Here is a 12,307-nt window from a genome sequence, read left to right as displayed (position 1 = left end):
TGTGATACTTTTCATATGGTCTTTCTAATTTATATAAAAACTAGCTTGATACTCATGCTTCACTAAGGTATGTAAGTACTATTTGTGAATTTCTTTGCTGCATCTCGAAGTTACTTTCTCTTCGTAGCATTGGTGTATCTTACATGACATTTGCCAGGAGTTTTCTTGAGAGCAGTAAGTGGTGATGGCTGTGAGAGGTGTGTGGGGGTGGGGTGGGGAGTTAGCCTGAGGAAACGGTGGTGTGGTGGACAAATTAGCATGTTCATGTGAGAGGCTCACTCCCAAACAGGCCCTCGAAAGGTCATGCACTGCCCCCACCCAATAATTTGAAAGCTCAGTTTTCATGCTGGCTTTTATGTGAAATCCCTAGTGAATGTTTAGAGGAAGACTGGGAGGTGCATTTTACCTCAGGGCACATTCAATGACTCCCAATAGGAAATGCATACTGTTTAGAATGTTGTGGGTGAGGACCCATCAGACCGCATATGCAAATGACCTCTGTGTTTAAACTGTTTTTTTTTGGGGGGGGGGGGGAGATGAGGTATGGAATGTTGTCAGCAGGTTCCTGTAACTGTAACTCAGAGCAGCCAGGCTCCACAGGAAGATTGGCAAGCCTAGTGAGCTTTAGAATGTTGGCGGTGACGTCCAATCAGGTGGCTTATGCAAATGACCTTTTACTCTAACTGTCTCTGTGAGAGGGGGAAGAGGCAGCAGCCTCCAAGCCACGCTGTATCCTTATGGGGAAACAGATTTTTACTCCTTTTTACCCCCTTAGGTGGTGAATTCTTTAAAATCCTTTCTTAGTGGCTGTGTACATCGTGAAAAGAATGTTCTTCCCAAATTTCAAGTCTCTAGGCCCAGGGGCTTTGGCTGGGGGTTGATTTGTAGGTCAAAGACTTGTCTTGTAACTCAGAGCAGCCAGGCTCCACAGAAAGACTGGCAAGCCTAGTGAGCTTTAAAATGGTGGGGTGATGTCCAATCAGGTGAGTTATGCAAATGACAATTTGCTATAACTGTCTCTGTGAGCGAGGGAAGAGGCAGCAGCCTTCAAGCCACGTTGTATTTTTATGGGAAAACACATTTTACTCTTTTTTACCCCCTTAGGGAGTGAATTTCTCAAAATTCTTTCTTAGTGGCTGTCTACATCATGAAAGGAATGTTCTCCCCAATTTTCAAGTTTCTAGGTCCAGAGGTTGTGACTGGGATTTGATTTGTAGGTCAGGAGAGACTTGTCGATAGATAGATAGATAGATAGATAGATAGATAGATAGATAGATAGATAGATAGATAGATAGATAGATAGATAGATAGATAGATAGATAGATAGATAGATAGATAGATCCTTACTTGGAACATTTTTTAAAAACTCCCATTTACGTCCTATAGTTCCCAAATGTATTTTCTCCATGAGATTTAAAATATCATCTTCACTTACCAAATGAATACATCCATCTCTGGATTTCTCCATCCCTCATCTTGACTGATGACCCATTATCAGACTATTATGCCTGATGTCAAGAGCACTTCACTAATAAAAAACAGGCTTTTTAAATTAGACTTTTTAAAAAGCTCTGCGAGCCATTTCTCGTGTATATAGATTGGATTGTGATTTTTTGGCATTATGAGAATGTATGGACACAATGGAGTGATGATGTGAATAAGTGATTTGCAGATACTTATGTGGAGGAAGTTTTAAGCAGGATAAAAGCATTCCAGCTAGTAAGTTAGAGCCACTGGGGAGAGACATCTCTATTAGCTAGTTAATAACTGAGTTATTCTTGCATTACAGCAGGAAAAATTGAATTGTATTTATCAATAAGTGTCTCCTCTAGTGCTTTGTATCTTGGAAAATGGGCAAAGTCTCTATGCTAACAGATGGATTTCCCAGCTGTTCATGTGGGCAAGTTAGCCTCCAGGAAAGCAGAGAGAGGTTTTCATTGCCAGAAAATAAGACCACATCTCCTTCACTTTCCCAATTGTTTTTCAAAAAATTATGAGGTGGCAAAACTGAAAAATAGGAGCTTAGGAAAAATTGGGGTAGGTGTTGGTGATAGGAGTAAACATTCAGCCTACTTTAGGCACATGGCAACAGTTCCTTTAACATTCTGTTCTTTTTACTTTTACATGCTTAAATCTGGGCTCATTTTTCTCTCAGTGCTGTTTGCAGTACAAAAGACACTAAATCAATTTCCAGAAGTAATACTTAAAGTTTTTGTTTCTGTCACTAGCAGATTTGAATGGTAGATACAAGGGAGGAAAACCAATGAGGCTAAAAGTGGGAGTTATCACTCTTAACTAGCGCTGAAGGGATTGTAAAAAAAAAAAAAGCAACGTTTTATGACTTTAAAACAAAGTAGGCTGTTAAACATGCAGTGCTAAGAAGGATTTTATCTTGCCAAAAACAAAAAAAGAGAATCTTTTGACATCAAATCCCAGTGTGAAAATAATTTACAGTTTCAATCAAAGCTTTGCATGCCCGTTTGATTACCACATTATCTGCAAAATTTACCGGCATTTTAATATAGAGTGAAATGAAAGGGGAATCAAAGATAAAAACTACATACATGTAACGTTTGTATATTCATGCATAATAACATCAAGTTTCTCAATTTTTACAGAAAGTAAAGTCATTAGTATAAGCTTTGTACTTCTGATTCTTTTTTGTGATTAGCATCATCTGGGATATTTGCCAGAAGACATCCAATTTATGGAAAAATGCATAAGATCTTTAAAAAGCTGACATGGGGAAGGATATTGTTATTCCACGGGAAATAATACTCTTGAATATGTGTAGAGTTAAACCTAAAGCTAATGGTATCATAAAGGAGAAATGGCATGGTGGTGGTGGAGGTATGATTAAAGACTAGGAATGAATCTCAAAAATTTTAACAAAAGAGTGCACCCTTTGCCTCATGTTAGATCTCACCTAGAATATTGTGTTCAGTTTTGGGCATCACAGTTTTATCCCCATCTTCTGGGGATGGAACAGGGGTTGCTGGGTGTGTGTGTTGGAATTATGTATTTTTGATTTTTTTGCATTATTCAGGGGGTTGTAGTAAATAACCCTGGAGGTCCCTTCCAACTCTATGATTCTAGGTCCCTTTATGGTAACCGTTATTACTTCTGCTGTGTTGTTTCCTTTGTGCATATACAGTTGGATCCAATGACTTCCTTCATCCAAATACTTCCTTCATTTTCATCAAAGAGGTCTTACTTTATTGGAGATATTCTTTCTCTACTGTAAAGGAAGGCTTAGGGGAAAGGAGTCACTTGATCCAATTTAGTGCTAGTCAGAGCTACCAAGAGCTGCCATGGGCTGCTGGACAAAAGTCCATCCCGAGTCATGCATGGAAGCTGGCGTCAATTGCCACTCAGTAAGACTGGTGAGATGCTCCCATTCTAAATGATACATTCTTAATTGATCACAGGTGCCAATTACCACACAAAAAATCACAGTACCTTTTTATTACTTAAAAACCTATATTTAGAAATATTTAAAAACATATTTATATACAGAACTCACTCTCATTGGGAAACATTCCCTTACAAAACCAAAGTAATAAATCAAATGCTGAACTAATTGTTTTACTCTTTGTTTTACAACCAAAGCCAAAGACCAGATACACAATCACTTTTCTTACAGATGACAAGCCAAATCCAAACTTGTGTTAAACCCCTTAGGTGAAAGGGAGCCCAGTTTGAATATCCAGAATGACTCTTGTTTTGATAAAGTTTGTATGAATCTTCACCTTGAACCCGCTGGACCTTACACAAGGCAAAAAATTTAAAATCATTAGCCCTATGATTTTTCCTGGATATAATGGTTCATGAGAGGAGCATCTGGAACTAATAAACGCACCCTAGATTTATGCTCAGACACACAAACCTGTAATGAACGGGACGTGCTTCCAATGTATATTTTGGAGCATCCACAAACCAAACAGTACACTGTGCCCTTAGTTGAACATGAGATAAATGTTCTTAGATGTACATGTACCCCGTTGGGGCTAGTAAATTCTTTAATCTGTAGCGATTGGGAACAAACAGAGCATGACCCACATTTAAAGTGCCTTACCGCCATTCCTGTGGCATGTATGGATGTACTCACTGAAAGACTGGCCCTGATCAAATGGTCTTTTATACTTTTTGTTTTCCTAAATCCTAAATGGTCTTTTATACTTTTTGTTTTCCTTATATAGGGCTGTGCTCTAATATAGGGCTGTACTCTGGGCCAATAGGGCCAACTATATATACCCTCCAGGTTCCCACACTAGCATCCTATTGGACCATTCAAAGCAGCAGGTGGCCCATGATTGGAGCAGGGCAGCAGGGATTTGGTTCCTACTGTCCATTGTCCCCGAGTCCCCAAGCTTGGTCCTTCAGGCTCCAATGAGCCAGGCAAGGACTCCATATATTAGACACATTTCTAATCACATATATAAAAGGCACGGACCTAATTTTTCCATGGACCAGGGCCCAGTTCATGGTCCATGAACCCAATCCATGCAATCCAACTGACACAGACCTCCCACAACCCTCCCAGGAATTTCATAAGGTCTGTGTCAGCAGGGCTCGTAAAGCCATTTAAAGGGAATGTATTTCCTTTAAATGCCTTTTGCAAATCTGCACTGCATGTGAGTGAACTCCAAGCCGTGATTTCACCCACTTCCAGTTCACTCAGAAGGGAACCAGAAGTGGTTGAAGTCACTGTTTGGCCTTCATTCATACCCTGGTTCCTTGAATTCAGATATTTGTGGTCCAAGAGTCCATAAATCTTGGGACTCTTTAGCTTGGAGAAACGTCGACTGCGGGGTGACATGATAGAGGTTTACAAGATAATGCATGGGATGGAGAAATTAGAGAAAGAGATACTTTTCTGACAATACAAGAACTCGTGGGCATTCAATGAAATTGCTGAGCAGACAGGTTAAAATGGATAAAAGGAAGTACTTCTTCACCCAAAGGGTGATTAACATGTGGAATTCACTGCCACAGGACGTGGTGGCAGCCACAAGCATGGCCACCTTCAAGAGGGGTTTAGATAAAAATATGGAGCAGAGGTCCATCAGTGGCTATTAGCCACAGTGTGTGTGTGTGTGTATAAATTTTTTTGGGCCACTGTGTGACACAGAGTGTTGGACTAGATGGGCCATTGGCCTGATCCAACATGGTTTCTCTTATGTTCTTATGTTCTTAAATCCCAAGGACCTCAAGCCTCCACAGTCCTTTTTTTTTACCCTGGGCCATGCCTATCCCCAGCTGTGGATCCTTTCTGTTTGTGAATTAATATTTTTTTTCAGCTATTGATACTTCTTGTGGAATTGTGTCTGTCGATACTTCAAAGCCATATTTACTAGGATGTATTCATCCTGACCCCTTGCTCAAGACTATCCCACCTGGGGAAAGTGTAACACTTGCCAGAATTTTAATCCAAAACCTATAACAGTCTGTGTCATAAATGAGAAGTTCCTAGTTCAAATTTCACATTTGCTATGAACTCACTTGGAGACTCTGTGTTACTTGTCAGATCATACTTCTTCAGTTCTTCTTCTTGTTGTAAGAAGTCAATCAGATAATGTTTACTAGGCCATTACAAATAAGGATTCTCTCCTCTTCCCCAAAGAATGGGACAGTTTTCATAGAATCATAGAATTGGAAGGGACCTCCAGGGACATCTAGTTCAACCCCCAGCACAATACAGGAAACTCACAAATACCTCCCCCTAAATTCACAGGATCTTCATTGCTGTCAGATGGCCAACTAGCCTCTGTTTAAAAACCTCCAAGGAAGGAGAACCCACCACCTCCTGCGGAAGTCTGATCCTCAGGAGGTGGCATGCTCTCCTTCCTTGGTAGTAGAGTCTAGTTTTGTAGGGTCTAGATCAGGGGTGTCAAACTCATTTGTTACGAGAACCAGATCTGACATAAATGAGACCTTGTTGGGCAGGTCCATGTATGTCATAAAATGTAATGCCAGGTAACAGAAATAGAAACTTTTTAAAGGACACAGACAAACACAAAGATTTTAAAAAGGTTTAAATAAAACATGCTTAAAACATTAGCACTTGTTGGTCTTAAAGGTGCTTTCTTTGTATCTCTCCCATGCAATGAAGGGAACTGGGCAAAGGAAGCTCTGGCTCTTTCCTTTCTTCCCCAGGGGACCAGGAGATGGAGGGGCCTCAGCCAATAGAAGGAAGAGAGGTTTGGCTCAGTAGCTCTGGTGTGCAATTAAGAAAGCCTGGCAAAGCAAGCTCTCCCTCCCCCCTTTCTCCTCTAGAGAGGAGCCTCAGCCAATGGAGACAAATTATAACTCCTTGTATACTTATTAATATTCAATAAAACATGAAAAATATAACTCCTTTTGAGTTGCTAGGAAAGTATAGAAATGATGTCTGTGTATGGCCAGCCCTGTCACTAGGCAAACTAGATGGTTGCCTGGTGCACCAGCCTTCTGGTGACACCAAATTGGATGCCTCCATGTGACTCAGTGACATCAGTGCAGGGGAGGGGGGTGCCAGACCTTAACCTTGCCTAGGATTCCAGACTGTCTAGGGCCAGCCCTGGGTCTGTGATAGCATTTTGGAAATTTTTTTGTCTGTCCCCATTGATAGGCATGAAGTGACTATGTAGCTACCTTCAGCCCCACAGGATACATTGTTACTGGAAATGCTTGAGTCTCCTCTTTTAGATGGGGGAATTAGCAAAGGGAGACTAGGTAGAGCAAATTAGGAGCGTGGATCTTTTCACCTATGATACAAAGGTCCAGTCCCAGAAAGAAAAGACTCCAGATCCAATATATTTTATAATGTTTAGTAGAAAATACGTATATAAGGTACAAACACACACTCAAGCAATAAAACACACGCAGACGAGAGCTAGGAAAGATAGAGGTGATTGATAGGGGTTTGTAGGGGTTGTTGAAGCAGGTGATACTACCTGTCCAGATGTGCAAAGGTCCAGTTACAACTTGAAGATGGGGACATGCACTGCCATAGTGCCATGTTTGAGGATCCCTTTACTTAGAGGAATGGGGGGAACAATCTGGTTATATGTGCTCAGACTGAACAAGTTGGTGTGGCTTGCTCTCATGTTTTATAAGGTTTGGATGGTCGAAGACCCTTCCAGAGCTTTGACTGCTCCTTAATGGGTGCTGATGTGTCTTTCCTGGGTGTCTGAATGGATTTCCAGATTGAAACAATTGGTGAGGCTGACTCAGTAATTTTTGTCAGTATGGGTTAGAATGGGTCAGTATGGGTTTTAATGGTTCAAGCAATTTAGCCAGGATACCCTTAGGAGGAGTAAGCACAGAAGACAAAGAGTTTGTCCAGGTGTCAGACGTTACTATAGCAGTGAATTTAGCAGTGAACAAAGAATAAGCTGAGTTGCAGAAAGGAGGCAAGGAGATGGCCACTTGACCATCAGAGGATTAGAACAGAAACAACACTTACCTGTTGAACCCATAATAATCTCATCATTCAGTTGGGAGGGGGAGAGTAGCCAGACCAGGGGGAAACCTACAGTATGTTGCAGTCAGAGTCAGGTCCCAGCATGTTCCTCTGCTACTTTGTGAAGAGAGTGTTTCCTTGACCTGATTTCTGACAAGAATCTATTTCATTTCCTTAGCTTGGGGTCCCATTACTCAAGTGGGGTACCCCCACAGCATGCCCACCAGGTTCAGATGCTATGTTACAATTACTAAATGAGATCAGGATCTGGATCATCTCTCAGTTTCTAAAGACTGAGCACAGTAAAGCTGTTCGTAATGCGGACTGGGGAGAAGAATGGAGGATTTTGACTATAATAGATCCTAGAAGGTAGCTTGGGATAGCATGCTAAGTCCTGCCTGAGAAATATCCAAAGAGCTGAATTTGGCAGCTGAATTCAAAATGGGCAGAGAATGAATCTTACTGTGAGAGCCTGAAGCATTGCATGCCTTGACTCTTCTAACCTTAATGAAGCATTCGCACATTCTCATACGCATACAGCCATATTTATGTGAGCTGAAAGATGCTTGTGGAGCCTGAGATTTTGCTAAGCTGCAGGACTTCTCCACTAATTATATACTCAAGTGTTCCTCCTAGGGAGATTGAGCTAAAATCAGTGGTTTTATGCTTGAGTGAAAGTCATTGCTGTATATACTAACTAGGACTGAAAGCCTGTAATAGACAAGGAAACGAGCAAACCTGTTTTTGTCTGAAACTTCATTTGCATTATAAAACAGTGTGGGTTCAAAAGTGCAGTGGAGGCATGGGCACCATTGTGAGAATGCTTTCAGAAGATCAAGTAATGAAAGATTTGACCTCTTCCTATATTCTGTCATAGATGATGATAATAATAATAAAGGAAACTGTCTTGCAGTGTTCCCATTGATTATCTGTGGATGTAATATAAATTTCATAGTTTGAAAAAAAAAGGGGAGACCTAATGGAGGATCACGACATCCTAAACTATATATTTCCCAAAATACAGCCCAATTATGAGTTCTAATTCAAGGTGCTGTTTAACTTTAAAGGCCTTTATAGTCTAGGATACACATACTCAAATGACCATCTCTTCTGGCATTAGATCACACATTAGCCTCTATAATCAGGTCAGCAATGTTATTTGGTTGTTCTGTTGGTACCCACTCAAGGGCTTTTTTCTGCGGCTGCAACAACTGCCACCTTTAACAGACACCTATAAAAAGATTGGACGGTGCAGCTCGTACTACCCCTTGTCTATGTTCCTCTCTTGTTCCACCCCATACGCCTTGGCAATCTCTCTCTCACCTGAGCAGTAGCTGTGCCCAGGTTGTCCTCTTCCTTTCACTCCCCTGCTTTTGGTTCTCATTTACTTCCACCATTCAGAGCAGCCGCTTGAGAAACAATGACAATGACACAAACATTGTTCCAATAGCATAATGTTACTTCCAGGAAAACCCAGAAGTGACATCACACCTCTCTAGGAACTGCTGGGATCCCTGTGGTTTTTTTCTGTAGAGTTTCCAGCGACTACTATAGAAGAATGACATTACTCCTGGAGCCTCTCCCATGCACTTGCTTCTCCAGACTCCCACAAGAGTCACAAGCCTGGAAACTCTAGCTGTGTTGAGGAGTGAGTGAGAAGGCAGAAAATGAGGGGGGGGGAAGAAAGATAGAAAAGGCTGCAGAGGCTTCTTGCTCAGAGAGATTCACAATGCTGCTGACTCTTCAAATTCTGCAGTTTGAAATGTGAGCATTTTCTTCTTGTTTTGGTTTCAAAGAATGGGTGCACTTTTCCTGAAATCCGCGAATCTCAGGGTCATGCAAGTATATACCACAGGGACTTGTTTAAACTTTTCCTATCATCTTTACGGTCTAACTCCAAAGGGAAAAAAATGAATAAAACCACAACAGTGTGAACATTCTTCAGGCTGGTAATTGGAAATCCCCATAGATTGGATCTCATCCTCAAGAGCAGTACAAGGTAGAAGGGGGAGGACTGAAGAGTCAGATTTCAAATTAATATCCTTTTGTTAAAACTGAGATTTTATGAAGATCCTTCATAAGAATCTAAACACTTTTTAGACCAGACAATATTACTTTCCCATTATTCATTTCACTGGAACTCTATTAACAAACCTTAGAGACTCTTTTGGTAACCTTGTGGTTGCATTCAGATGCCCAGAAGGTGCACAGTTCACACGATGTCCGTGATCACACAGCAGAAGCAGTTGCTTGAGGTCTTTAGTCAAATAGTTCCTACAGCACTGGGCTTAATTACAGTCAAATGTTACAGACTGTTGCATCGTCACATGGCCCATGTGTAAGCCCCTATTGTTTCCTAATTACAATTTGAAAGCATTCTTAAGGTGCCTAGTTGGGTCACACCTGTATAAAATCAGTAGGGTGATTTAATGCTTTTAATATAAATGTTTTTTTTATTGTAAGCTATGTCTTGTGAGCCACCCTGAGCCTGCTTCAGCAGAGAGGGCAGGACATAAATCCAATAAAATAAAATAAATAAAATTAAATAAAATTAACACATGGATTTCACTGCCGCAGGAGGTGGTGGTGGCTACAAGCATAGACAGCTTCAAGAAGGGATTGGATAAACATACAGAGCAGAGGTCCATCAGTGACTATTAGCCACAGCGTATTCTTGGTGCTTTGGTGGGGGGGGGGGACAAAGTGGGAGGACTTCTAGTGTCCTGGTCCCACTGATGGACCTCATGATGGCACCTGTTGTTGTTGTTGTTGTTTGCCACTGTGTGTTGTTTTTTGCCACTGTGTTGGACTGGATGGGCCATTGACTTGATCCAGCATGGCTTCTTTTATGTTCTTATCTTTGACTCAATTTACACTGCAATGGAACATAGGATAAGCTTTCAACAGACCATGTGGAAAATGACCCGAGTCAGTGAAGGACAACATCACCTACGCTGATCACCTACATAGCTTTGCAGTCATAACACCAGCCAGTGTGGTAATCCAATAAACCTGCAAGATTTTCTTCTGTAACTGTTTTAATAATTTACGAATCTGCTACAGCTCAGGGTTTAGCGCTGCCATTCATTTCTCTCTTTTTAAAGGACTATACATAACTTTATGTATAGAGGCAGAGGGGCACGGACAATAGGCATGAGCCCACTTTTCCCTCTACCTGTTCAACATGGCGTATATTGAACTGCTGAGGGGGGGGGGGGGACAAGGTTTGCCATCAAAAGTGGCACAACTTTCTAGCATGACTAACGATATACTTTGCTCTTGAAACAAAGCCAAAGACATGCATTGCTCCCACAGCGTAGGTGATTTTGTCCTTCACTGACTCGGGTCATTTTCTACATGGTCTGTTGAAAGCTTATCCTATGTTCCATTGCAGTGTAAATTGCATCAAAGATAAGAACATAAAAGAAACCATGCTGGATCAAGTCAATGGCCCATCCAGTCCAACACTCTGGGCGTTTTCGCACTCACCTTCAAGTGGCGCGACCACCCTCTTCACAGCGGAGGATCTGCGCGGATTTCGCACAAGAAGCGCCGGAGCAGCCAAAACAGCCGGAAAGTTCCGTCGCGAAAGCCGCTCAAACGGAAACCGCCAAGAAGCAGGAAAACGATTGAGTGGCTTTTGCGACGGAACTTTCCGGCTCTTTTGGCTGCTCCGGCGCTTCTTGTGCGAAATCCGCGCAGATCCTCCGCTGTGAAGGGGGTGGTCGCGCCACTTGAAGGTGAGTGCGAAAACGCCCTCTGTGTCACACAGTGGCAAAAAACAACAACAACAACAACAACAGGTGCCATCATGAGGTCCATCAGTGGGACCAGGACACTAGAAGTCCTCCCACTTTGCCCCCCCCCCCACCAAAGCACCAAGAATACGCTGTGGCTAATAGTCACTGATGGACCTCTGCTCTGTATGTTTATCCAATCCCTTCTTGAAGCTGTCTATGCTTGTAGCCACCACCACCTCCTGCGGCAGTGAAGTCCATGGGTTAATTTTATTTTATTTAATTTTATTTATTTTATTTTATTGGATTTATGTCCTGCCCTCTCCGCTGAAGCAGGCTCAGGGTGGCTCACAAGACATAGCTTACAATTAAAAAAATATATATTAAAAGCATTAAATCACCCTTTGGGTGAAGTGCTTCCTTTTATAATATAAATACTTCCTGTTGGCGGGGAAGGGGGGGTCAATTGGTTGATGAATCTATTATAACTTTATACTTCTCTTCCAGAAGTAGCTTATTAACTAGTAAGCAACATGTTAGGAATGGATGACTTTGCAATAACAACAAAAAGCTGTAAACTAGAGGTGTATTTCTGTTATATTTGATGTCTGCTATACTTGCTCTTGTTTTATAGATAATTGTGAGGAGCCGTTGGTATTCTCATTACCCATGACAGCTTTTGACAGCTCCTCTGAGCTCTCCAGCAATCACAGACCCAGCTTTGCAAAGCTCAACAGAAGGGACGGTAAGTTCATGGATTGTTATAATATTGCTGTAATGCATAATTCATTTGAGTTGGTCTTTCTAGAGCCTCTTGAGTAGAAAAGTACCTTAATATCCCATAGGGTAGTGTTAGTTCATGGCAGTTTAGGAAATTGCAGTGGAAAGTTCAAGGGGTGGTAGAAATTAATTCCAGGAATCGATCCAGATCCCTTAGCATTTGGGTGAGAGGAAACTAGCTTTTTTGCAATCACAGACTTGATCAGCTTTGATCAAAAATTCATTTTGCAATTAGATCCAACCTGGAAAAGTCCATTTGGAATTCTTCTGTATGTATGTGCCATCAAGTTGCAACCCTATTATGGAGGCCCCAGCAAGGGGCTTTCAAGGCAAATTAAAAGCAGAG

The 12,307-nt window shown here is 41.6% G+C and overlaps 1 protein-coding gene across 1 annotated transcript in view; it reads left to right on the top strand.

Moving 5' to 3' along the window:
- Window positions 1-12,307, top strand: part of CNTNAP5 (contactin associated protein family member 5) — a 705,383-nt gene that overhangs the window by 149,692 nt on the left and 543,384 nt on the right. The window contains exon 2 of the mRNA XM_060261906.1: window positions 11,816-11,926. Coding sequence (XP_060117889.1) covers window positions 11,816-11,926 — 111 coding nt within the window. The remainder of the gene's footprint in view (window positions 1-11,815; window positions 11,927-12,307) is intronic.

Source organism: Heteronotia binoei, chromosome 21 (assembly GCF_032191835.1).
Source record: "Heteronotia binoei isolate CCM8104 ecotype False Entrance Well chromosome 21, APGP_CSIRO_Hbin_v1, whole genome shotgun sequence".
Lineage (NCBI taxonomy): Eukaryota > Metazoa > Chordata > Lepidosauria > Squamata > Gekkonidae > Heteronotia > Heteronotia binoei.
The sequence above is the reverse complement of the archived record's forward strand: the minus strand, read 5'-3'. Positions and strand labels throughout refer to the sequence as shown.